Below are 25,987 nucleotides of genomic sequence, written 5' to 3'. Positions count from 1 at the left end.
ACGGGCACTGTTACAACAGCTTGATATTCCTCCAAGCCTGTCCCCATTCCTGAGAAACACTACTAACAAATGAGTCACGGACCAGAACTCTGGGCAAGCAATTAGTCAAGTCATCAGGGTAAGCTGCTTTTGGCCATGCTGCACCTTGGGGAGCAGCCAGGGCCAGCTGCTCCATTAGGAAGAGGAGCCACAGCCGCGTGCAGCAAGGCAGGCAGGGCAGTGGCCCCTTTGACAGGTGCCCCATCTCTGTGCTGGCCCTCAGCCCCTGCAGCCAAACTGAGGAGCCTGACAACTGGTGTGACATGTATTGTTCCACATTTTTAAAGAATACTTGCTTGTAGCCTGAAGGTGTGACTATATCATAATACACTGAGTGTTTCTTTGTGACGGTTTTAGGTTTGCTACAGCTATTGCTGTTTGTTGCCCAACAATAATGACAGGAAAAGCAAGAAGCAGGTAGAATTCACAGAATCACAGAGTGGTAGGAGTTGGAAGTGACCTCTGGAGATCATGTAGTCCAACCCCCCTACCAAAGCAGGTTACCTCAAGCAGGTGGCACAGGACTGCATCCAGGTGGGTTTTGAATATCGCCAGGGAAGGAGACTCCACAACCTCCCTGGGCAGCCTGTTCCAGTGCTCTGCCACCCTCAGAGTAAAGTTTTTCCTCATGTTGAGGCAGAACTTCCTGTGCTCCAGTTTGTGCCTGTTGCCCCTTGTCCTGTCACTGGGCACCACTGAAGAGAGCCCGGCCTCATCCTCTTGACTCTCACTCTTTAGATATTTATAAGCGTTGATAAGGTCCCCTCTCAGTCTTCTCTTCTCCAGGCTAAAGAGCCCCAGGTCTCTCAGCCTTTCCTCGTAGGGGAGATACTCAGTCCCCTAATAATCTTAGTAGCCCTCCGCTGGACCCTCTCCAGTAGTTCCCTGTCCCTCTTGAACTGGGGGGCCCAGAACTGAACACAAATAACAGTGGGACTGACACCCAACCACCAGAAAGCCATACAAAATTAATCTGAATGTTCGATTTCTACAGAATCCTACTGTCGTGCAACCTGTTAGCGCCTCCGGTAATTGCCTGTGGAAACAAAACTGAGCCAAGCAGACCTGCCACAATTAATGCATGAATGGGATGAGGAGCAAAGATGCCCACAGGTGCCGCCGGTGGCCCCACCACAGCTTGGGAATGCCAGGCGCTGAAATCCAGCTGCACTTTCAGGCCCCCTCCTCGCTGTGCCGTGCCATGCCATACCGGGGTGGTCACCGTTGGTGACGGGTGCTGGGCTGGCAGAAGCGAGGCCTCTCTCCGCAGAGGTACGGCGGGGCTCCACCGCGGGGGAGCGGGAGCCAGGCACACCCCTGTGCGGTGGCACGTCTTCTTTCGTATTCCAGTCCTCCCTGAGGTTTGCTGGACGCTGAGTCTCACCTTACGGGTTTGCTGTCGCATGTCTTTCTTCCTCGTGTGTCTGAGCTCGTTTGGGAGAAAAAAGGAGCGGGTTCAGCCACCTTCGGGAGAGGGAGGCCAGCGTTTTGTCTTTTGGGAACAACACTGAACACGCCACATCTCAGCCTGCCAAGTAGCCGCCAAGTCAGGCGTTCCTCCCCAGACACACCCACCGAAAAAAAAAAAAACAATATTAACTAAACGCTTTATCAACACTGGTTTTAATAAAAGCTCGTGAAATGGGGCTGCCGGGTTGTTGTTTTCGTTTTAATCAGCAGCCAGCGGTTGGAAGGCCCTCGGCGGCTCTCCCTTGAGGCGGGACCCGCCAGCCCAGGCTCCTTTCCCCGGTGCCAGGGGCCGCCTCCTCGCTTCCCCGCGGCGCCGCCCTCCCGCCCCGGACCCCGTGACGGCCCGGTCCCGCCCCGCCAGGCGGTAGCGGCGGGGAGCTTGTGGCTCCATTCGGCGTGGAGAAGCCATGGGCTCGGTGGCGGAGCTCCTGCCACCGCTCAGGGAATGCGAGCGGGAAACGGGAGAGGCGTCTGTCCGGTACCGGCGGCGCCCGGAGGAGCAGGTGGGTGACAGCGGGTGAGGGGGCTGGGAGGGCGGGAAAGCGGCTTTGGGGCCGCCCGGGAGACAGGGCGGGACGCTGGGGGGGGAGCTGGCCCCCCCGCGGCGTCCCACGCCGTCCCCCGGGCGGCCCCGAAGCCGTGAGGCAAGATAAAACCGTCAACGCCTTTTGATCGATCGCCCGTGGCGTTGCTGTTCCAGCCCGGGTAGAGCTCGGTTGCGGCGGGGCTTATGCAACCCAACCGAGCTGCGTGGGGCTGCCCCCCGTGGGGCGGTGGGGTTACACACACACACCCCACCCCCCTGCCCCGCGGCGCTTGGTCTGCGTGGAAATGGATGGGAGCAGATGGATAAGGGTGGTGGTCCCCGCACAGCATCCACGTGTGAAATAATTGGGGTGCTGTTGCCATGCCCGGAATTGCCCAATAGTTCAGCTCTCGGTCGGTTTACGCTTGTTTGCTTAATTATTTCAAGCTTTCAGTCTCTTTGTTACTTACGAAATCGAAGGTGGTGTAATTGGAGAAAAATATCAACTCGTTTTTTGGACTTGGCTTTCTTCAGGGTGTGCGTTTTTTTGTGGCACAGTGGATGGAAGTGGGCTTTTCGCTTAGGAAATGAAAGGAGCTGTGTGCGTTTTTCCTTAGTGTTAATTGTAAAATGGCTTTCTACGCAGTCTTTGTTTTGTAGACACCATTGTCCCGGTGCTTAGACAAAAGCAGTGTTCTTAATGCGCCTTCATTGATGTTTCATGTAAAGAAAAAACCACAACCTTTTTCATACCCGATGCTCAAGTGTAATGATCTGTTCTGAGCGCCTTAAGTGGTTAAGAGAAATGCACTGGTAATTGCTCAGGGGCGAACAGAGCTGCTGGAGTACATCCCAAAGTAATTTCTAGACAGTTGTGTTTAATTTGTTAATCATTTCTGTTGAAAACTCTTATGAGATAGTCATGGTGGCACTCAACCATAAGTGACCCCTTTCACAGCCAGAATAGCTCAATACTTGAAAGTCTCTGGTCGCGCTTGCCTGACGTTACAGCTAGAAGCAGGCCACTTCTGAAAGACGCTGGTACTTGAGAATTCTCTTGGTGACTATTTACATAAGCCTGTACATCTTCCTTGGCCCTTTCTCTGGAAAAATGGGGCAGAGCAGGGCACACACCTGAATGTAGGGTAAGGCTGGGTGTGCTAAGAGGGGCACAGCAGTTCCCCTCCCTGTGTCCACAAGCCCTTCTGCAGGATGTCGCAGGAGAGTCAGAAATATTCGCTGGTTCTGGCTGCTGCCTTCCCTGAAAAGAGAGGTTAAAAAGTTGCATCGGGTCATCGTGGATGTTACTGTCTCGAAGTGCTTGTAACTCGCTAAGGAGGGAGCTCCCTGCAGGTTACCACCGCTTCTCTGACGAGTGTGGCGGCATGGTTTCAGGGGATGGTGAGGGCTGAAGAAGTGCTTTCCAAATTTGCCTAAATGCGTTAAAATGAAGCTGGTAAAGATACTGCTTGGGTGGCCACAGGCACAGTTGGCTGAGAAACTCTCTTCCCACTTTTCTCAGGCCCAGGTGCTGATCATGGCCCTTTCTGACAAGTTGGGGCGTAACATTAAGATAGCAAGACAGAAATTTTAAGTAGGAGAAAATCCTTCCTGTTTACTGGAAATGTTTCACCATTGGAGTGTAGAGTAATTTTTCTGCATACTGAGGTGCCAGCAGCTGGATAAATAATAAACTAGATCTGGAAATAAGGAATATCAGTTGCCTTTATTTAATATACATAGAGAATGTGAATATTGTATAACATAACAGTAAAAATAACCATAAATTGATAAATAAATAGGAGTATTTTATTTTGATGGGTAGATGAGGAGTTAGTGATACATACACTTGCTGCAAACTTTGACAGAAAGTCCCAGATTCTCTTGTTCAAGATGAGCACAGACATGTAGCTTGATTTGGAGGGGCCACTGCATGATTGAGTCTGGTCTTGTGCTGTCACTTGTTTGCTTTCATGAATGTGTCTGAATTTCTCTCAAAATCATCTGTTCCCCCTACCCTTTCTGCTCTCATGGAGGGGCTGTTGCTGAACCTTGCCATTCCAGCGGGCAGGCTGGGTCCTCCCCTGGAGTCCCTCGTGGAGGCCTAGCGTTGTCGCTGTGTTTGCTGAGAGCGTTTGCACTGTTACCATGACCGCTGGTCCTCAGCCTGTGTGCTCTCCTGAAGCACAAATGTGCGCACCGCCTTAGCGTGTTACATGTCTGATGCGAAAGAAATGGGTCAAAATCTGCTTTGACGATGGTGTAAATGCTTATTCTCTCAGCTGGTGTAAAGCAAAGCCTGTGTGAGAGCAAATCCTTTGGCCTTCTTTGAGAAGGTTTTGGGTTTTTTTTAGTTGAGGATCTGGGACTACAAACCTGGGTGTGATTTGTTTTTTCCCCCGTTTCCTCCAAAACAAACTCAGTTTGTGTAAGTTCATACCTAGTACTGTAATGCTAAAAGAAGCAGGATCTGAATGATCGTATATACACCCCTTAATATTTTCTTAAAAAAAAAAAAAAAAAAAAAAAAAAAGGTACTCTGTAGGAAATCTATTTCTTTAATGCCAAACTCTCTGACTTTAATTTTCTATTGAAGCTTATTATTATGTCAGCAAGGACATATTTAATGAAATTACGGATAGGTGCATTTTTAAAAGAACAGAAGGATATGTTACTAAGTATTCTACATAGCAATTGGAATCCATTATTGCAATAGACTGTAGAATTATCTACTTCAGTGATTAGATTTAAAAGCTGAACTGGATGATAATGTGATTAATATCCTTTGTAGGTTTGCATGCAAAGATGAGAATAATTGTGCTTACTTTAATCTTCAGAGCACTGCAGAACCTGGGTAGTTTCTTCCATCTTTCCTGTATTTCACTGCTGGTGTTCAGAAGTGGTGTGTGAAGGCACCAAAAGATTCATCTGCTCCTGAAGCCAGGGGAATAGGTTGTCTGCTTCACCCTGTGAATTCACAGTTTTTTCTTAACTGTTGATAGTTATTAGTCAGATCTACCAGTTGTCCTGTATTTTCAACATTGCTAGAGTTAAGGACCTCAAATCTCCTTCCTTAACCCACTTTCTAACCTAGATTAGCCTTTGTCACATTCCTACAGTCTAAATCTCGTCAACACCTTAAATTAAACCATGAAATAAGAATAGAAAGGTGGAATGCATGCGAGTGTGTAGTAATAAAAGGTGAGGCAAAAGTCCTGCATTACAGTAGGGCATGAGGTGGTAGGAGGAGATACCACACCTGATCCATCCATCAGGACTTTGAAGCCAAGCTGTGTTACAGCAGACTGAGCTCCTGAAAGCCATGGCATTGTGGCTTTCTTCTGTACGGAAAATTGTCTGTCTGGGCAGTAACGGGTTTTAGTCTCTCGTAATCTAAGTTGAAGGCAATGGCAAAATTCCCAGTTGCTTCAGCGAGGCCAGGATCTCCACCTCGTGCTGGTTTAGGATACATAGAATCCAAAGTGCTGTTGGACAGCTAAGCTAAAACCAACGCTTCTCCTGGCAAATGTCTAAATGCAGAGTTAATGTGCAATACATATATTCACAAGTAGATAAATTAGCCTAGATAATCACCTTTTCATTAACCTGAATTTGTAATACTTTGGTATGTTTTATTATTATTTTGAACAGTGTTTTCTTGTTTTCTCTCCATAAGTAGAGTACTCTATCTTCTAATAGATGGCTTCAGATTTAGAGGTGCTCTTACAAAAGGTTTTTGGTGTTTCCCGTTGAGAATTGTGTTGAAGAGGTATGGGTCTCTTAACTAAGTTCAGGTCCTGAACTATTTTAGTAAGTTTCCAATATCGCCAGTATTTCTCCAGCATGGAAAAATTAAGCAGAAACAAAACTAGAGAATAATGTGGTATCCCTTGTGTAAATGTTTCTTCGTTTATCAGACTGTAGGATGGATATATGCTGTGTTGCCTGGAACAGTATCACTTCAGTCACAAGTAGAGGCCAGGAATGTTTTAAAGTAAGTTTGTATGTGTGGAAACTGTGGTGCCTAAGGCTAGAAGCCTATTTCTAATTTATCCCACACAGAGATAATCTGAAAATTGTAGGTTTCTCCTGCTTGCAGTTGTTAGGATTTGTTTCTGAACTGAAAGTAGTAATACCTGACAGGGAGGGTTTAATACCCACTGTGTTCTGGCTCTACAAATCATATAATTCTGCTGCAGAGGTTCATACAAAATAATGCATGATAATAACTTTTTAACAAGCATTAGTGGGTTTTCTGAGGCTTGACAGCATTTGATGAGGGGGAAAAAAAAAAAAAAAAACAGACAAAAAAAAAAACAAACCCAAAAAAAACCCGAAACCAAACCAAAAAAAACCCCTTCAGGCATACCTGTAGCACCTACAATAAATAGGAGAGCATGCTCTGTTTGAATAATGTGAAGATCCCATTTTCTTAAAAAAAATTCTGTTCAGAATACTTTTCTTTTTTCTTTTTCTTTTTTACTTTTTTCTTACTTTATCTTCAGAATACTTTTCTTCTTAAAAAAGCAAAGTTAACAGCTGTTGCTTTTCAGCAAGCCAGTACCTTGATGCCACGCTGAACGTGCAGTGGATTGCAAGCTTTTTGCTGGGTCAAGCTGACCAATTTTAGTGGGGGAACCTTGGTAAACAAAACCCTATGGAAATTTAAGTGCTGCAGGTGTAAGGAAAAGAAAGATTAGAAATTGCTTTTCATTAGTCTCTCTGTAAAATTGCAGCTTGGATGGGACCAAGTTACAGGGACAGTGGTAGGAGCATAAGGAAGAGTGTAAACAGCAGCCTAAAATGGGGGAGAGAAGCAGCAGATCTTAATGTGAGGGCAGCCAGGTTTCCTCTCCCTCAGACCCTCCTGTGCTGGGTTCTCATCTGTGACACTTTCTTATCTGGTGCCATGTTAATGGGGAAATTTACTCCTGAAATCGTGGGACTCAAACACAGTTTATCACAGGAAGCCTTTGTTGCTCTTGAAGCCTTCTCTGCTCTGCACATGCACACGTTCAGTATCTGGAAAAGCCTTTTCGTCTCCTTAACAGAAAACTGCTCCTGGTATTTCAAAGTTTGTTCCAGCAACCGTTGATCCTAAACTTGAGTTGCCGTAAAAGCTGGCTAAAGGGAATCAATCCAGTGCAGTTGCTTTTCTTATGTTGTTGCTTGTTTCTATAGAAACATCTTGTTTCTATTTTATAAATGGTGTCTGGACTCTTGTTGTGAAAGGAACGTTAACCCAATCTTTATTTCGTAATGTTTTATTTAAACTCCCTCTAAGTATCACTTTTATTGGTAGCTGATGTAAAGTACCTCTGGTACTAAGAATTTTTCTAGTTTTCTTGCATTTGCCTTTTTTTTTTTTTTTTTTTTCCCCAAAGGAATGAGTTAAACTTGGTTTTTCTCTGTCTTGTTTTTCATCTGAAAGTGAGGTGTGATTTTTTTTTTCCCCTCCTTTCCTAATCTATTAATCTTTTCATATTAAAACTAGCCTAGAGAAATTAACCTGATTTTTTTTTTTCTCCAGACAGTTGAAATTAATTTTGTTGTCTTAATAGTCTGTTGGCTGAGTATCAAGATCTTTTTACTGCTTACATTTATAAGGTCAAATACTAATCGTTAGCTTCATGCTAGCAAAGGATGCAAAGCGATACTGTTCTTTTCTTGCTATAGTAGAAGAGGAAGAAAATCAGAAACCTTTCCAATAAAATTCTTGGCCTTTCTTGGGCAAATTTCACTTTCTTTTAATTAAACATAAGAAATCTTTTTAAGCATGAGAAAGGAGGGTGAAATCCTGGTCACATGTCAGGTGTTACTAGTAACGAAACTGTCTAGTTTGCATATGAGGAGGAGTAGGAGGCAGAAAGCCTGTACCCAGCCGCCCCATGCATTGCAGGGTTTTGTGCTGGTGCCTTGCGATGGACCGAGGCTGTGGTTCAGAGAAAGAGGCCACAACCTGGGAAGTTGTTCACTGCAAATCTCCAAAGCCTGCCCGTGGCAATACGCTTGGGCAGTCAGACGGCAGAGTACCAGCAAGGCTGGGTAATCCGTTCCTCTGGGACTGACATTGCTGGCTACACAACTATCAAGTAGCTGTGTGTTGGCTGGTACATGTCTCTGCACCCAACAGAAGTTGGCCTCTTATTTTGGAGGGGAAGGAACTTGTGGTTTCTTCCATCCTGGTCTTTGTCATCTGCTCACTTTCTTCTCATATTTTTCTGTAAGACTGAGCTTGGAAGTATTTTCAGTTTTAGTTTGCAACCTCTAAAAAGCGATGGCTGTGTGACACTCTCTCTTCTGGACGTTAACGTTCCCGCTTTCAAAAACATCGGAGTATTTTTCAGTACGTAAGAATGTTCCTAAAGTCACATCTCGGTGGCTTTTTTGACATTTAAGTATCTATGAGCCTCAGCTGTCAGACACACCACCTGCTCCCTGGTGTAAAAATAACCATGACTGGAGTAAAATAGATAGTGAGCAGTTAAATCCTGCAGAGGAAACTTTACTTGAAAAAAGGGAAAATGTGTGGGTGGGTCTGTAAGTGTGATATCACTGTGTTTCTTAATTACACCTTTTTTTTTTAATGTCTCCTTTAGATGTCATTAAACACATGTTTGCGACTAAACTCAAAAGGGGGTTCTTTCTATCTAATGTGGAAATAATTCCCTTAAATATGCCATCTCTTTTTCTGTTATAACTGTAAATGTGACCAATTGTAACATGATCTGAGGCACGTTACAAACAATTTGGAGACGCTGCTGCTTTTCTGTCTTGGAGATGAACTTTGTGGATTCCTTTTTCCTACTCCCCTCTCTCTTTGCTTTCCTTGCCCAGAAGCGTTTTTTCAGCTGTAAAATCACAAGCTTTTACATGGAGAGCAGTTATTTTCCTAATCCATTGGACTTTTCTCCTCCATTGCTGGAGTTCCCATTTGTGTAATGCCCTTTTGGGCAGCTGAGGCAAGAAGAGAGAAACAGACTTGTACTCAGCCTGGTGCTGTTGTCAAGTTGAGTGCAGGGTGGGAATTTTTCAAGTTGTCTGAGCAACAGAAGACTGTTGGGGTTTCTTCAATTTTATTTCATGAAAAATAGGAAGAGGGAGGTTATTTGGTTTGTTTTGAAGGATCTTGTGCTTTCAGAGTAGTTGAATGGATTTTTTTAATTTTTTTTTTTTTTTAACAAAACATCCCGAATTTTTAGGTGGGACAGGTTCCTTATATTCATCCACTCCCTCCTCCCACAGAATGAAGGCTGTTGAACTTCATCCAGTTATTTCACTCAAGTCACTTACAGTTTGGGGTTTTTTTTCCACACATGCAAAAAAAATCCCAAACCAAATAAACCCATCTAAAGATCCTTAAGCGAAGTGTGGAAAATTCTGGACTAAGCTGTTGCTTCATCAGATGAAATGCCTGGAAGGCAAGACCATTACTACGCCTGTTTTCCTCACGGTGAGTGCAGCGGTGAGGTTACAGGACTGAGAATCATGGCGGTCACTTCAGAGCAGTTTGGTTTGTGGTCCTCCCAAAGAACTCGTTGAGCCCACTGCTGTCTTTCCTGGTGGCCCTATAGCGCCTCATCCATCACACTAGCCTGGTGGCAGAGGGGTGTGTGATAAAGCAGGGCTGCCTTTCTTGCAGAAGGCACCGGCTGCAGCAGCTGGAGCAGCTTGCATCACTCCTTGCAGACTGCTTTCTTCTTTCCAGGGATGAGCCTTGGGATGCCCAAGTTGTTCTGGTGGGGGTGGCAACCCTCAGCACACAGAGGTTCAGCTGCACACAAACGTTGCAGTAGTTGGTCATGTGTGATCTGCGCATGGCCAGCAAATCCACCACATCTAGCAAGTGTGGGGTGCCCTGAGGCTGGGCACCAGGCTTCATCACTTGCAGAGGAAAATGCTGCAGCAGTGGCTGTGCCCCTAAGAGAAGCTGCAGGGACTTCCAGGCAGAGTTTGTTGGCAAGACTGTGTAAGGACATCTCGTATTTGTGTAAGGACATCATTTATGCTGTCCTTCAGTGAGCCAGCGTTGCTCATGGCAGAAAAAAGAAATGCTAAATCTGTGTTTCTGTGCTCTCTTTGATTAGCCACAGGAAGATAACTTCCCAAGCGTGTTGGGTAGGTTCATGTCCCCTTCAGATCTATGTGTGTATTGCATCCTCCAAGGGCTTGGCAAAGTTATTCACTGTGATCTGCAAATGGTCAGGGCAGGAACTGTGTGCTCCTAGCAATTTGAGGGGAAAAGACCTTGAACCGGCTACATTATACTTAGGAGGTGCAGAAAGGGATCAGCCTTAAATGACTGTGAAAAGTTCAGTGCTAACTTTATACTTCTCTCCTAGTGAGTACTATATGAGTCATTGCAAAAGTGATTTCTTTAGGGGGTGATTATGTTCTGATGGGTTCTCGTGTTTCTCTGCATAGTCAAAACATCCTTGATGGGAAGGGGGTAAGCAAGAAAAGGTTCCTGCTGTCAGAGTGGTGTGGAGTGGCCTCTGCTTGTGACTTACCATGTGCTTTCCTGAACTCAGGCAACAGTGAGTTTGAGTGAATGTGGTGGAAGTTTGCCATAAGCAAGGGTAGTTAGTGGTGAGAACACACGTAATTTTGTGTGTTATGTTGATGACAAACATAACTGGTAAAGCCACAGCCGATGTTTGTTGGGTTCAGTAGGCTCAGTTGACTTTACCTTCTCTGTTGTTTTAAAATTGCTTCAGGAAAACATTCAATTACATGGGAGATTTTTTTTTTCAGAAGCACTTCACTGATGTAGAAGCACCAGCTGTGCTGGGAGGGGACAGAACTTGCACTTAATATCTCCTCTGTGACCTCCTCAGAGACTTTCATTCTGAAAAAAGGTCCTTTTATGGCATCCTACCTCTGAAAGGGCATGTCATGGTTCTCCTGAAAGCATCCAAGCCCCGAAGCCATTTGGCCATATCAGCTGTGTAAATTTGGTTGCAAAGCTTCCATACTAAAGTTTTTCAGAGTTTGGATCTTCAAGTTCTGACTTTCCACCAATAAACAGCAGAAGACAGCAGACAACAGCCTTGCTGATGAAAATATGCCATTTTGAATAGGGAGGGAGATTTTGTAACACTAAACATCTGAAAAGACAGAGAAAACTGGGTGCTTGATGGGAACCTTCTGGTACTGCAGTAGGCTTGTGAAGAACATTGTTTGTGCATATGTGCTGAGCAACGGGACAGATCAGATGCTTCCCCTTCTGTTCCATGTGATAACTCTATTTTTAATTTTAAAGAATTTAAAGTCAAAAATAGAAACCAAGAATGAAATGGAGTATGGAGTACTGTGTCCAGTTCTGGAGGCCTCAGAACAGGAAAGACATGGACCTGCTCAAGCAGGTCCACAGGAAGGCCAAGAAGACCATCGGGGCTGGAGCACCTCCCCTATGAGGACAGGCTGAGAGACTTGGGGTTGTTCAGCCTGGAGAAGAGAAAGTGTCTGGGGGGACCTTGTAGTGGTCTTCCAGTACTTAAAGAGGGCCTGCAGGGAAGGTGGTGACAGACTTTAGCAGGGCCTGAAGTAACAGGACAACGGGTAATGGTTTTAAACTAAAAGAAGGCAGATTCAGACTAGATAAAAGGAAGAATTTTTTTTACAATGAGGGTGGTGAAACACTGGAACAGGTTGCCCACAGAGGTGGTTAGAGGCCCCATCCCTGGAAACTTTCAAGGCCAGGTTGGATGCGGCTCTGAGCAACCTGATCTAGTTGAAGATGTCCCTGCTCACTGCAGGGGGGTTGGACTAGATGACCTTTAAAGGTCCCTTCCAACCCAAACTATTCTTTAATTATACTGAGTATTTTTTAAGTGGGAAAAAAAAAAATTATTACACTATATGAAATAATTTAAGGAATATAAAATGAACAGGAAATTGAGGAAATGAAGTCAAACACAATGGTTGTACATTTGTGTAAAGGAATCTGCTAGTGTAATTTGGCTTTAAGGGCATTGATGACCCCAGTATGTCTAAAATAAAATCACTTAGATTTTAAATTAATTTAAATTACTGTAAGGAGCAATTCATTACAGCAATTTGATAAGAAACATTAGGTTAGGAAACAAATGTAGTCAGCATTTCTAATACATTCTTTTTTAGCTTTGTGCACACAGGAAAGCACATTCTCCTTTCTCCTCTAGGAATAATCCCGTATGTGTGTATTTGGTGAGTGTCTCTTAGCCAGTTGGAGAGGAGGGAAGTTGGGGAGACAACTGCTGTTCCTCTTTTAGGATGTTTGGGGCATGCATCCATCTATATCCATCTAGATCTTGCTCCCCTGGCCCCTCAGAATTTCTTTGTTGCTCCTGTCTTTTGAAGTGTGAGGAAAGGCAAACAAATTGCTGCAGATGAAGGAGACCTCTTCTATGTTCCCTCCTACCTTGTGGCAAGTGAAGCCTGGGGGTGCCCCCTGCACAGCAGGTGTAGCTATGAGGAGAAGAGCTGCTGTAAGGCCTTGAAAGCATGCTTTCTTGGGGGCTAGCGCAGGTAAAGAAATTCCCTCTGCTCTCTCTTGATACACAAAAAATTCTTAAAAGTTATGAAGCCAAGGTTGGGTTGTTGATTTTAAAACTAACGACTTTGAAACAGAAACTTCTTTTGCTTTTAAATGAGGAAGCTCTGTTTGGGAGCAGGGAGGGGGCGGCAGCTGCTCAGAATAGGTAGGTTTCTCTTTCTGCATTTTTCTATTATGGTAGTGTCTGTCTAGCTTCAGGCTGATTCAGCAAGATTTAGTATGAAAATAGGCCTATGGAAACTGAGTCAGCTGGGAACTGTGAGCTTGCTGAAGCCAGCTGATTTCTAAAAATGTTTAGAAAAGTACTTGGGGTGGCGGGGAGGGAGTATTTGGTTCTAAGGATATGGTTTGAGAGCTACTGGCACATATGCGGGACCGTATACTGTTTTACTATTGTCCTGAAAATTAGTGCGAGAACTTGTAGCCACAGTGTTAAAGCTTATTTAATATTTTTTAGAAATTTTGAGTATAGTAACATTACTGGTGTTTGCCCTAATGGTTCCATTTTAGCTACACCTCTGAAGAAATATATTTGTCCAGCATGTGAAATACTATGCAATACTAAAGAAAAATATGTCGTCTGTGTTTTAGGGCTCATCATCTGTTTTCAGCTTCACTTGGGTTTTGCTGAGTTGCCTGAAGCAAGTCATACTCAGCCTGAATTAACTGAAGCAGACTTTGAAATCTTGAGAATTCCATGATCATTTTGAAAGGTTTTGTAAGCTCTTGAAAATATTTGGAAAATAACTTGATGCTTGTTTTGTAATTAAACACAGTTGTTGGCCTCTGTGCTTAGAAGCTTGCTTTGCATAATGGCTTTAGGAAGTCACGAATCTACCCTTGTTTGAGAAGGAGAGGATGAGATAGTCTTACTTATGATAAAATAAAATAGACCTGGACAGCCTAAGTAAGGTGGAGTTTACTCTATACCCTGCTTAAGAGACTCTATGTAACTTCTTGCTGTTAGCTTATCAAAGCAGAATGGGAAATCCTGTGTCTAACAGCTGCCTCATACCAGGACAGATGTTGTCAGTGTGGACATGTACAGTTCATTGTGCTTAGCTGGCCTAGTGAGATGGAGTTCATGGACATGTGCCTGCTGGCAGCCTCCTTGCTAGTGCTGCACTCCGCTTGCTCTGTGTGAAGGCTTCCAGGACATTGCTAAGTACCATTAATAATCCAGAGGCAAAGAAGCAGTTCCTTTGTTTTCCCCCTCTGGTTGCACTGGCCACTTTGCTAGAAGGTGTAGTGATTTCTCCTGCACACATTAACTGCTTCTCTCTGAAGTGGTCTATGCGCCTCTTGACATGAGCTGCCCTCCACCAGCATCCCGTAGGCTCGTCCTCCCTGTGGTCTCTGCATGCAGGAAGCAAATAAATGTATTTTCCCTTCCCAGCACATCCCTTCTCTTTTTCCCTAGTTGTTCTGATCAATATACCACTTAGGCTAATAGTTTGTTTGTCTCTCTGTGCCTCTGGGAATAGAGGGATGCGAGTTCCTGTAATAACACTGTGTTCCCTGGGTGGCAAGCTCTCTGCCCTGCCCAGTCTGCAGGGGCTCACCAGAGGCTCTGCCTTTCTTGAAACACTGGAATTAACAAGGAGTCAACATTTATTTGAATTAAATAAAGCACAGTTAAAACTAAAATGCTGAAAACTGGGGTTTCCATATCTGATGAGGGGGAGAAGATGACCTGGGCCTGAGAAGCGGGCTGAAAAGAGACAAGGCGGTGGCTGTCAGTGCATAACCTCCAATTCTGCAGTTCTCCAGGATCAGGCTCTTCTGTAGACCCACAGAAAAATTGAACACAACATTCATTACTATTTAGGCTTCCTGCACCCCTCCCTTTCTGGGATTCAGTACTGAAGCGTAAACCAAAATCTTTATGAGTAAACAAATAAAAAAATACCCAAGAGCGCACAACTGAGAACTGTGGGGGTTTTGTTGTTGTTTTTTTTTTTTTTCAGTAGCAGCTGTGGTGCTTCACCCAGCCTTCATTCAGTTAGAAGGTTCTGCATTGGGGCCTAAAGTCTGGCCTAGACAAAAAATAAATAGCGTCCTTTGCTGGATGTTTTTTGGTGTGAACAGGAATTCGCTTTATTACTTGCTCTGTAATGGAGAGCCTGGCACTGCTGTGGGAGGGAGTTTCTAGTTCTCCACTGAGACCAAGCTGTGTAACCAGGGATGCAGAATAGCTTTCATCCTTGAGGACAACTAAAGATACATGTTTGCTTTGAATCCAGGAGTAGGCTAATTGCACATAAAGTTTGCAGGCAATTTGTTGGACCTATTGATCAGTTGACTGAAATATTGATGCGTACCTGCTGCATGTGTTTTCATTTCCATTCATTCAATGGAAGGATTAGAAAACTCATGTTCATAATCTTGAAAAGTGTGTTCACCCTATCATAACCAAACACAAGGCAATAAGGTTTTGTGCAAAGGATCTCTGCACACTCGGGAAGGAGAGTTGGATTCCAAGCTCTAATCTAGTTACAATTTACATGTTGAAACAGTCACATGTTTTCTGCAGTGATACTAAACGTGGTATCTTCATCTGAAGATATGCTTCTGCCTTCCTATGCATTTGCCCCATAATTTTTCTTTTTGGGAAAAGTGCGGAACTTGTTTCCCCTCCCCTTTGCTTCTTTGTACCACCACTTTGTGTCTGTGCAGTCCTTGGGTCTGTCTTTCTTTGACTTTCATGGCTTTCTACGCCAACATCGGGATGGATGTTTGCCTTCTTCCTAGTGGAATCCAGCACCACTCTTTCAGTGCTGACAGTGGCCCTTCAGTTCGCTGTGCTTTAGTGCAAAATATTTTATAGTTTGTGCTTAAGAGTTTTGTATCATTCTTGTCATTCTAAAGATATTCTGGAAATAATTTATAATAAATCCCCTCCCTGAAATTACAGGCATCTGATGCCATTTTGGTTACCCTGACAGCCACATGGTGCAGACAGGTAAAATGTAAGACCTACAAGAGAGCTTCACCCCTCTAGAGTGGCATCAGGAGGGGAGACAGGCTGTTGTGTGTTTGTAGTATCACTTCAGATGTCCCAAGTTTGGACAAGTGAGTGTCATCCTTAATGTTTACTGAAGGCAAAAGCTATGCAACATTTTCAGCTTCTCAGTTTAAGAAGTAGCTTTATTGCATGTGTATCTTGTTTTTATGCATTTTAATAGTAACAGCTGAGACTTGTTCAGAATCACAGTAATAAGGACTGATTGTAACAACATATTTTCTAATTTTGTCTTCTGTCCACAGGTCCAGCAAGAACAAAGAAACCACCCTGCCGAACCTGTAATAGATGACTACAGGAAGATGGGGACTCTTTTTGGCGAACTAAACAAAAGCCTTATCAGAATAGGCTTTACAAGGATGTACTTTGGAGAACGGATAGTAGAACCTGTAATAATTATATTCTTCTGGGTTATGCTCTGGTTCCTTGGCCTACAAGCTCTCGGACTGGTTGCTGTTCTGTGCCTTGTCATTATTTATGTACAACAGTAAAATTTTATAGATGCTGTTTGGATTACATATTTCAACACTGTCACTATGTCAGTGGATTTATGTGTTTAAATGGGTGGCATATCAAAAGCTGCAATGCTTCGAATTGCTTTTCACTGCACTTCCAGCGCTTGGGGTGAGGGGGACTAAAATTATCCATTTTAAGCAAAGACAGCAATGCCCTACTACATCTTTGAAGGGCAAAAAAAGATGATGTTTGTAATATAATGGTGTCCAAGGTACTGTTTTCTGCACTCTTGGGGCCTTAGTCCAAGGACTGGCTTTTTGCTCCCTCAACGTTCTTACTTTGTATGGGGAAAATTTCCTGTCTGGTTTTAAGAGGACACTTGATGTGAGTGTCCTGTTTCACTGTTAGGGGCAGGGAGCGCGGCTCCTGTGCTGTTTGTTCCCTGAATCTGCATAATTTGCTAGTTTTTTGCTGAAAAGCTAAATCTGCATGAGGGAGGCTTGCTAACAAACCTACAATGACAAACGTTCATAAGGTGAAGGCAACTTCCCGACACAAAAGCATCTTTGGTTAGTATAGTTTACAGCAAGCTTTCCCCCAGGAAACAAGCTATGCCAGCAAAATGCTTTTATGCTAGTGTTAGTGACTTCACACAAGGCTTCAGTTGTTGCTTAGGAGGAATTGCAGTCCTATATTGGCCGAATGGTGTAACGTAGCTCTGCCTTGTTTCTGGAAATGTACTCGGCTCCTGCTGCTATTTTTCTTTTTTTTTTTTTTTTTTAATACTTGCTTTTTCCCCCAGCCCTCCTTCTGAAGATAAATATTTGGATAATTCATGGACTTTGTAGGTAGTTACAGCTGCAGTGTTGGAGAGTTGCCATTCCAGATGGCAATACTAGAATGTTGTCTGCTTCCTCTGGGTCATGTGTGTAGTGTCTGAACAGCCAGATAGCTATCAGACCAGATCTCTTAATGCTTCCCTGATTTGCTGCAATGTAGACCCAACACGAGCTAGAAGCCTTGCATACATAAGCCATTCCTCATGCAAGGCAAGAATGTAGTTGAAATCAGGTGGCGTTTTTATTTAATAGTCTTAACTGATTCATTTCTACGCTGGGCAACAAAAATGCGTATCTGTAGGTGCATGTCATGGGCAACACAAATCGGACAGTAGGATATATGCATTCAGGAGTAGGTGCAAAATTCACTCTGGCTCCCCAGAAGCCACACCAGGGGTGTATTGAGTATTTCCAAGTTGAAGGTGCTCATTTAAAGAAAAATAGTAAAATGAGAGAGAATATTTAGTAAATAGGCTACCAATTTAATATTTGCTGTATGTTACTTTCAGAAACTTAATCGCAAAATTGACTTCATCTATGTTAGAGTGAAATTGTACATTTACTTAAAGAAATGTGATAAAGATGTGAAATTTACAGAAAACTACTTAACCTTTTACAGTGACTTTTTTCCTAAACATTTTTATACTAGCAGAGATCAACAAAGATTAGTTGAAAATGCTGTCCTATCCAGAGACTTTGAAGGTAAGGGGAGCTTCTTTATGATCTCAGCCCTGCAACTGGATTCTGAAGGCCGATTTTATGCCTTCATGGATCGTGGTGGTTGCTGGGCTCTACTTCCAGGACCCTTGGCCTAAGTCCTTTAAAGTCTTTATGTGCCTAAATGCCATCCATAGACATGTCTGTGCTTTTCTAATGAAGGTGTAGTACCTTCTGAGGAGCTAGGTCTCCTCTCCAGATTTTCAGGTGACCTTGACTGTGGATCCGAGAGGCTCTGCTGAACCAGCAGGACTGCGGGGGAGCGGGACTGAGGCCCAGCTGTGTGTTCAGATGGCAGCCTGTGTTGATTGGCACCTAGTTAAATAGTTATGCTGGTGGCAGGGAGATGTTTGACAACAGGAGGTGTTCCTGGATACAGGGGTTTGTTATTCACAGCTGGAAGTCCCAGAGCAAACAGCAAGTACAGGCTGAACTCAGAGGCAGGAGCTCTGTACTTACAAGTGCCTAGGGGTAAACTTTGGTTTTGTTTCAAGTCCCTTATAAAGCAGAACATCTGTTTACACCTTTGCATATTTGTATAGATATAATGGTGGGTTTATGTGTATTCTTTTCCTGTTTAAGGGCTGTACTACAAAAGCATCTTGCCATTAAAAAAAATAAAAAATTCTTCCTTTCTTCCCCTAATCAAGTTACTGTTCAGAGGATCTCATCCAATTCCTTTCATCCTGTAGGAAGAAGTGTCTCTGTGATATCCTTGTTGCAGTAGTACTCTTGTGTAAAGACACTGCGCTGTGAGATGGCTTGTAGTATTTCCTCGAAGTGGTGACTTTGCTCTGTACATAAGGCGTGGGGAACAACGAACCAAGGGTGTGACTGACAAGTTCAGTAGGGGCATTGTTTATATGCATGTAGCCTTGTAGTATGTGTGTAACTATGACTGTTTCACTCATGAAGTCATTTTAGTTGTTCTTTCCATGGTCATGTTTGTATACATGTACTCTAGGGAAAGGTAGTTTTTGGACTAAGACTGCGTACAGTGAATGTTTTATATGGTTTCTCTTAAGGGTAACTTCCTACGTCTGGTCCTTCATAGAAGTTTTTCATTTTAAAAACCTGAAAAAACAGCCCTCCTGATGGAGTTATGTTGACTGAAAATGAAAAAAGAAAAATCATGTATTGCATGGAAGATACCCATCACCTGCTTGGTTTCATACATTCCACTGTATACAAGAATTTGCACCAAATCATCTGTCCTAATTTTGTGCTATTGCTATACTATCTCCCTGTCATTTGCAGGAAAGGAAAGAGGAGTTAAGGAGAAAAGGAGACTGGGATATAATCAGACATAAAGAGTGGAAAATGGAATGCAATGAAATTGCGCATATCTGTGTCAAAAGAAATGTGATCGTAGACGTGTGCCAAAAGTGAGGGGGGAATGGGTGAACAGTCGTGACATTGTGTTCTTCCTTACATCCAGGCGTAGGTCCAAGGCAGAGGAAGTACCAAGCATTCAAACCATGTTCCTAGCTAAAAAAGCAGAAGGTTAATTTTTTAAAAAAAAGACAATTTCACTGTTGTCAATGTAGTAAAAATTGATAATGTTATTTATATTGGTATATATGTTTATTATTCTCGATAGAAATGAAAGCATGTTTATGCATCTATGTGTAGGACTGTATGAAGGAATTATGTTCCTTAAAACTGTGTTAAACAACAAATGATGTAATACCTGTTCATCAGCGTGACATATTGAAAGCTTTTTACATAACCTGTGTTTTTTTTAATGGATGGACTCTTCGGTACTGTTTCACACCCACCAAATGCATAAATGTTTCAACTACTGTGTACAGAGAAGAAACTCTATGTGTGGGAGAATCTTGGAGAACCCTGTTTGCACTGAAAAATCGTCACACCGACACTGTCCATATAAAAAGGAAAAATCATATTTCTTAAAAACTCTGTATTAAATGAATCCTATGGAAAGCACTTTGTTATTCTTTCTAATAAAAAGTATTGCCATCAATGAGAACTGTGAACTCTTTGTGGCGCTTTGTTCAAGGTTACTTGACTCCGTTCAAAATTTCTTGGTAGACCCAGATGAAATGGGGCAGGGTTCAGATATCCACTGAAATCATTTAACTTGCAGCTAGCGGAGAAATAACTGCAGTACAAGAGCTGAATAAACTGCATCAGGTCTTTATGGTTGAGTGTGCAGCAAGTTATGCTAAATTAAAAAAAAAAAAAAAAAAAAGTAGTAGAGCTAAATGTTAAAAAAATAATGATAACATTTTGGTTAAGTAGTGCTTATTTCACAGCATACCTATTTTTGCATCCGGATGTGGTCAGGGGGGTGAAAAATCCTTTAAAGTGGCAATTTCTGTGCCACAGAAAGGTATGGGAGTTTTCGTTTGGGTTTGTTTTTTGTTGTTTCTTTTCTAAATCTGCATTGAACAGCATATGGTTCAAAATGAATCCACTTCAAACTGTTCATTCTGGTTTTTTGGCAGGTCAGAAGGGTGTTTGTTCTGCCAGATCCAACAGACACTTAAATGTATCCATGTTGCTCAGGATGGGCAGTGAGTTAAGCAGTATAGGTTTTCTAAAAGTAGCAAAGTTGAATTTTGGTCCTTCGAACTCATATTGGTGGTTGTGCACAAAATAAATAAGGCTCACTGCTCAAATAAATTCAAGCTTTCAGGTTTTATTTCCGATAAAGTGTCTTGGTCAAGCCTTTTACAGAGTGCACGCAAATTCAAGAACAACCTGGTTTTGACTCCGAATCTTCCCATTCTAGGCTTTACTCTAGGTTTTGGAAGTTTATTTCTCAGCCTTTCCCCTCTGCCAGAACCAACATCTTCATCCCCTTCTTATTTTCCTCCTTTCACTCTGTAGCGTTGCCTTCTCTAGGGCTGCTCACTTAGAACAGTCTCTCTCTGTGCCAAGAGTTCAGGCTTTTTCATCTTTCAGTCTTATTAAAAGCTATCTAGGCAGAAAATCTATTTTCAGTTGGATATTTTGTTTTACTGAAACTAGACAGAAGATTTAAAAAAATTAGCATATGCTGGGTAGTTACTTCTTTACAGTGTTTAGCTGTTGTTTCAGGTGATGGCTACTGAACTGCGAATTGCAGTCACAAAAGGTCCAAGAGAGTGTTGCAAACATGTAGGGTAAAGAACTGTTGGTAGACTGGCACCAGGATTTTGAGAATAGATGGGTCAAGCAGCAGGTGGCTTAGGGTTGTTTAAAGCTTATTCAGACAGGTAGACTGCTAACTTCCCTTAAGTCCTGCCAACACCTCAGTTTTTTCTGAGAATGTCTCCAAATGCACATAAAATCATCAATATTGCTTCTGCAGTTGCTCTGGAGAAACAGATTTCATCAGCTCTGTTTTACACAGAGGAACTAAAAGGGCATGAGAATGGAAAAGGGGAATTAGACTTAACAATAGTGGTTTTAACTTCTGTGCAAGCTTGTGGTCTTCAAATTTTAGTCTTGTACTATCCAAGTAATGTTCTTACATCTTGTATGCAGTTGTTAGAAGTCTTTATATCAGCCCCAGACTATATATATTTTCCAATTAATACAGAAGTGAAGCAGCTGAGAAAATATATGCTTTTTCCCAAAGAATTTATTGAAAACAACCCCCCAGCCCCCCAAGTGGCAGGAGGGGTGTGATGGGATAAAGCCCTTCTGATGACAGGAGCTGCTCTTGGTGCAGCCCCAGGGGAACCAAGCTCCTCCCCAGGGTTACCAGGGTGCTGGGGAAGACATCTTGCCCAGCCCCAGGCATCAACTAAATAGCAGGAGTCCAAGTGGTATGTAAGGGGAAGGACTGTTACACCACAGTCCAAGGGATTTCATTGGACAGTGTTTGGGACAGAGCTGTTAAGGAGTACGGTGTCTAGGTTTTATGTTCATTAAATTGAAGTTAATTAAGCCAAATTGTTTCTTGGCTTGCCCTGGTGCATCACCTTAATGTCCAGAATGAACGTTGCTTGCAGCAAATGTTTCTGCTTCTGGAACCCATCTGTGTCTGTCTGGGCATACTTTAGACATACCATTTGCTGTTAATTGCATTTTAAAGCATTAAAAGGGAAAAGGCTCATCTTTCAGTCCTCATTTAGATGAAATTTTAATTAATATATGTGAGAAGGGAGCCAAATTAGTCACTTGCAAACTGTTGAAGGTTGAGGACCTTGTAGAGGAAAAAGCTGCTAACTGATGTGTGGGTGATGAAGGTACAAGAGACACGGGTTTGCATGCCATCCAAAATGGGTGGTGGAAAGTGATCGGGTTTTTTTCACAAATAAATTATCTGTTTTGTAATGTAGCAGTCTTCCTCAAGCTAGCTGGAACATACTTCCCAGGTACAAGAAGTCTGTATCAAGGAGATGAATCGTTAGGTAAGGAAAATCCTTTGGCAACCAAAATCCTGTTCTGTAAGGTATCAGACATTGAGAAGTCTCTTCCTGACTTGAATGAGATTTAAGTGCTTTGGCTTGTTCATCTTGAACTTTTTACCTGGTTATCCTTTTAAATCATTCTTTCCTTCGTGTTCTTTATAAAAGCTGTCAGTATCAGGCCAAAATTCTTAAAAGCCGCTCCTCTGTCAATAGCCGTTACCAGTAGGGCTGAAGATAGCGCATGCACGCAGGGTGGCAGGTCACAGGGAGAGACTGGCATGTCTTTAGTGCTACCTGGCTGGTGTCACAAAGCCTTAAAGCAGGTCTCCAGCATTTTCTTTGCTATCGCTTTCTGTATTCATGCATCTTGTTAGGTGCTTAGCAAGAGCTGACATTAGCCAAGTACCTGATTTCCTTGGGCATTTCAGTTCTCTGCACTTGGGACTTGATGCTGCTGAGAGGACTCTGCCTGTCTCCACACAGCTGGGCACCCACATGACTGTCCTTCACTTCTTGTTAAGAGTGGAAAGATACTCCGGCATACTGCGGTCATGTCCTCATGCTAGCAAGATTAGGAAAAGCATGACTATGTAGTTTTCCTGAGAGAGCAAACATTTCTATGACTATAAGCTGACCTCAATAAGTCTCTCTGAGAACATTCCTGTTGCAGAGGGGAAAAAGAATTTAACAGCCTTGAATCTATTGCCTGGTTTTGATACTTAGTAGATAAGAAAACCAAAGGCATGCATTTGAATTAAAAAAAAATTTCATTTTGATTCCTAGTTTCTTCATTCCATCTGTGATTAGAGAGATAAGAAAGTATTTGGCTGAGCTCTGTTAGCAATGGAGTTAACTTGGCTCTTAATTAACAAATTCTTATCCCAAGGTCTTCAACAGGTGCATACAAATTGCTGTACTTTTTAAGCTTTCCTTCACAGGCTCTATTTTTTTCTTGTTCTAACGCATTAACCTATCTTTTTTTGTTTTTTTAAAATGTGTTTTGGGGAGAGTCTGTTCCTTGCTATGCATATAACTCAGTGGAGATGGGATTGTTGGACAATTTAGTGTTTTGACCCTGCACTCGACCTGGGTTTTGTTGTCGTTGAGGCCTACCTGTCTTGTCAGCTGGGCTTTACCAGCTGAGATTTCTGTGCTAAGAAGCAGGTAGGTTTTAAAGTATAGATAAGGCTTGAGATTAATAGAATATACTTCTGCAGTGGTGGCTACGCTGCAGTTTCCCAGGAGACAAAGCCATGTGTTGTAATGACAGTGTTTTGCAAGGAACTCTAGAAAATAAATTAAAATACCGTAAGAAGAATTCAGGCCTTCATGAGTAACTCTGCTCTGCCATTAATCCTCTGTTCTTCCTTTGTTACTAAAAAAAAAAAAAAAAAAAAAAATACTTCAATGCATTTTTAAATCCTCCACTTAAATTTTGGGACTGGTAGCACAGATCCTTTTTGGCGCTACCCTTCTCCCATCTTTTCAGAAAGCTTCCTGATTGCCACCTTTATGTTTTCCTCTCCAAATCCCTGTGTAATACAGATAGTAGAGGATAAAAAGTGTAGCTCTTCCCAGATAGCAGGCACTTGCTTCCAGTGTAGTGGTAATGCAGGCTGCTTTTTCCTTCCGAAGTGCTTCAGAGATCTCCTGGGGAAACTCAGAAACCCTTTAACTCTGAATCAGCTCTGCTTCTGTATCATTATATATCTTGCTTCTTTGTACTTTTTTTGATGAGTAAAATTTAAAAGCAGGTTTCTGACTGAGCTTATTTGGACTTGCTGCTGTGTCCTAAATAACTCCCGCTGTAGAAGTCCCTAAAGAATTTGTCCTGTGTGCCCCATTGTACTGCTTTCAGACAAAGTCCCCAGGGCCAAATTCAAATCATGATTGAAGGAGCATATTCCACCCCCCAACACAGCTCTCGGTCCAGCTCTAACTGATCTTGTCCCCTTATTATCCTTTAAGAATCCATCCAGAACCCCCTCTCTGCAAAATCACCGTGAAGATTCAAAGGGGGTTTTCAGCCTGCGAAACACAAAGTCATGAAGAAGTCTGCCAGAAATCAGGTGTTTAACTGTCATGGGATCTGATAAGAAGCAAAAGTTTTTTGGAGATTCCCATAAAACACTGAAGTAGTGAAATCTTTCAGTCCCTCCACTTTCAGCAGTTACATGCCTGGTGCAGGTTTTTTCCATATGTGTATTCAATGAACATTAGAGTTAATTTTTCTCTCCTGAGTAGTATTGAGCTATGACATTTTCCATCTTGACATTTTTGCTCTGTGTTTTTATTCAATCCAATCCAATTCAATTCAATATTTTATTCAATCAATTTTATTCAGTTCAATGTTATTGTCACTCCTGCTGAAAGCTTGTTAGATGCTGCTGTTGATGGGGGACAGGGGGCAGCGGTCCTGCCCTTCCTAGTCCTGCCCGGAAAAAATGTCCTTGTGACACCTCTGTGTCAGCCTGGGGCCCAAGGTGCATTTCCAGCCAGGCTTATGCCGTGGCGGGTTTGAAGCAAACCCGCATCCTGGCTTTTCTGCACTCTAGGAAAAAGCCTGTCAGGACTGTTTCATGAGAGTGCTGTGTTGAAGGCTGCTGTGTTTCGTGATGGAAGTCACCTGCATCTTCAGTGATCTTAAACAGGGGAGTCACACGCTGCCTCTCCTCTGTCTCTGTGCCCGTGCCTGGGCGAGAATAATTTTGGCTCTTTATGGGATTGTAAAGCCTTTGCCTGGATTTCTGACTGATGGTTTAGGAGGAATCCTTTGCCAAGTGCGTAGTTGCAGGGACTGAAATAGAACAGACTCTGAACTTTAAAAACAAACTAAGCGTGGGCTTCTGCCTTTCTCCTTTAGGGCTTTTTGTAAGGAATACATAGAATAGTTTCTTTCTCAAATAAAGAAATAGCTTTTGAACTATTCTTTTGTAAAATGAGAACACAATGAGGCTTTAAATAACACTTCTCATTCCACCTCCCGGGACATGCTGGGGTTTCCATATGGCTCTCAGTTGCCTGAAGAGCTGTGCTACGGCCTGTTTCCTCGTGGTGGCCATGGTTCAGCAGCTGGCATGCAATGCCCGCTGAACGCGTGTGGGTGTCTTCTATGTGTTTCTGAACCAACATTGTTTCACTGCCGAATGCTGAAAAATATTTTATCTTGAGGAGGAGAAACAGAGCTTACTGTATCAAAGATCTATGCAGGCACAAGAGTCCGTGCTGTTATTACTGTAAAAACCACTGAAGCACTCCACTAAAAAATGTAACAGTTAATAGTGCCATGCATTGGGATGATTATTTTTGTTCATCTCTTCCTGCTTCAATGATTTTATTAACAGCAAAAAGCTGCAAAACCATTCTAGTGTTGCAGTTCACAGATGTGTAATATCTGTTACCTTCCCATCTGGACAATGAGCTGTCACAGGCAAAAAATTTATTAAGCCTTGGATTTGTTTATTTTAGGAGTGTCCTCTTCACATTCTGCTATTTATTAATAATTTTCACATGAAGGCAACCTATTGTATTATTTAGAAGGTTGGCACTATAAAACCCAGTTTGACATGTCTCCACAAAGGATTTTTTAAAAGATACTGCATGCATATCAATTTACGTAGGAGCTTGTATCTTGAAACATAGGTCCTTCATCTGATGCATGGTTTAACAAGGCCCAGTGCTGGGTCCTGCATTTGGGTCACAGCAACCTCATGCAGCGCTACAGGCTTGGGGATGAGTGGCTGGAAAGCTGCCCGGCAGAAAAGGACCTGGGGGTGCCAGTTGACAAGTGGCTGAACATAAGTCAGCAGTGTACCCAGGTAGCCAAAAAAGCCAATGGCATTCTGGCTTGTATCAGAATTAGCGTGGCCAGCAGGAGTAGGGAAGTGATTATGCCCCTGTACTTGGCACTGGTGAGGCCACACCTCGAATACTGTGTGCAGTTTTGGGCCTGTCACTACAAGAAAGACAATGAGGTGCTGGAGGGTGTCCAGAGAAGGGCAACAAAGCTGGTGAAGG

The 25,987-nt window shown here is 43.0% G+C and overlaps 1 protein-coding gene across 1 annotated transcript; it reads left to right on the top strand.

The window, feature by feature from the left end:
* The first annotated feature begins 1,883 nt into the window (after positions 1–1,883).
* Positions 1,884–19,630, top strand: FAM241A (family with sequence similarity 241 member A). The gene is made up of 2 exons (XM_086464144.1): positions 1,884–2,012; positions 15,840–19,630. Exons 1-2 carry the CDS (start codon positions 1,917–1,919, stop codon positions 16,083–16,085), a joined length of 342 nt encoding a protein of 113 aa, XP_086320270.1. The 5' UTR covers positions 1,884–1,916; the 3' UTR covers positions 16,086–19,630.
* Positions 19,631–25,987: the final 6,357 nt, after the last annotated feature.

Source organism: Leptosomus discolor, chromosome 4 (assembly GCF_034619465.1).
Source record: "Leptosomus discolor isolate bLepDis1 chromosome 4, bLepDis1.hap2, whole genome shotgun sequence".
Classification (NCBI taxonomy): Eukaryota; Metazoa; Chordata; class Aves; order Leptosomiformes; family Leptosomidae; genus Leptosomus; species Leptosomus discolor.
Note: the sequence above shows the minus strand (reverse complement) of the source record. Positions and strands in the feature narration are given on the sequence as shown.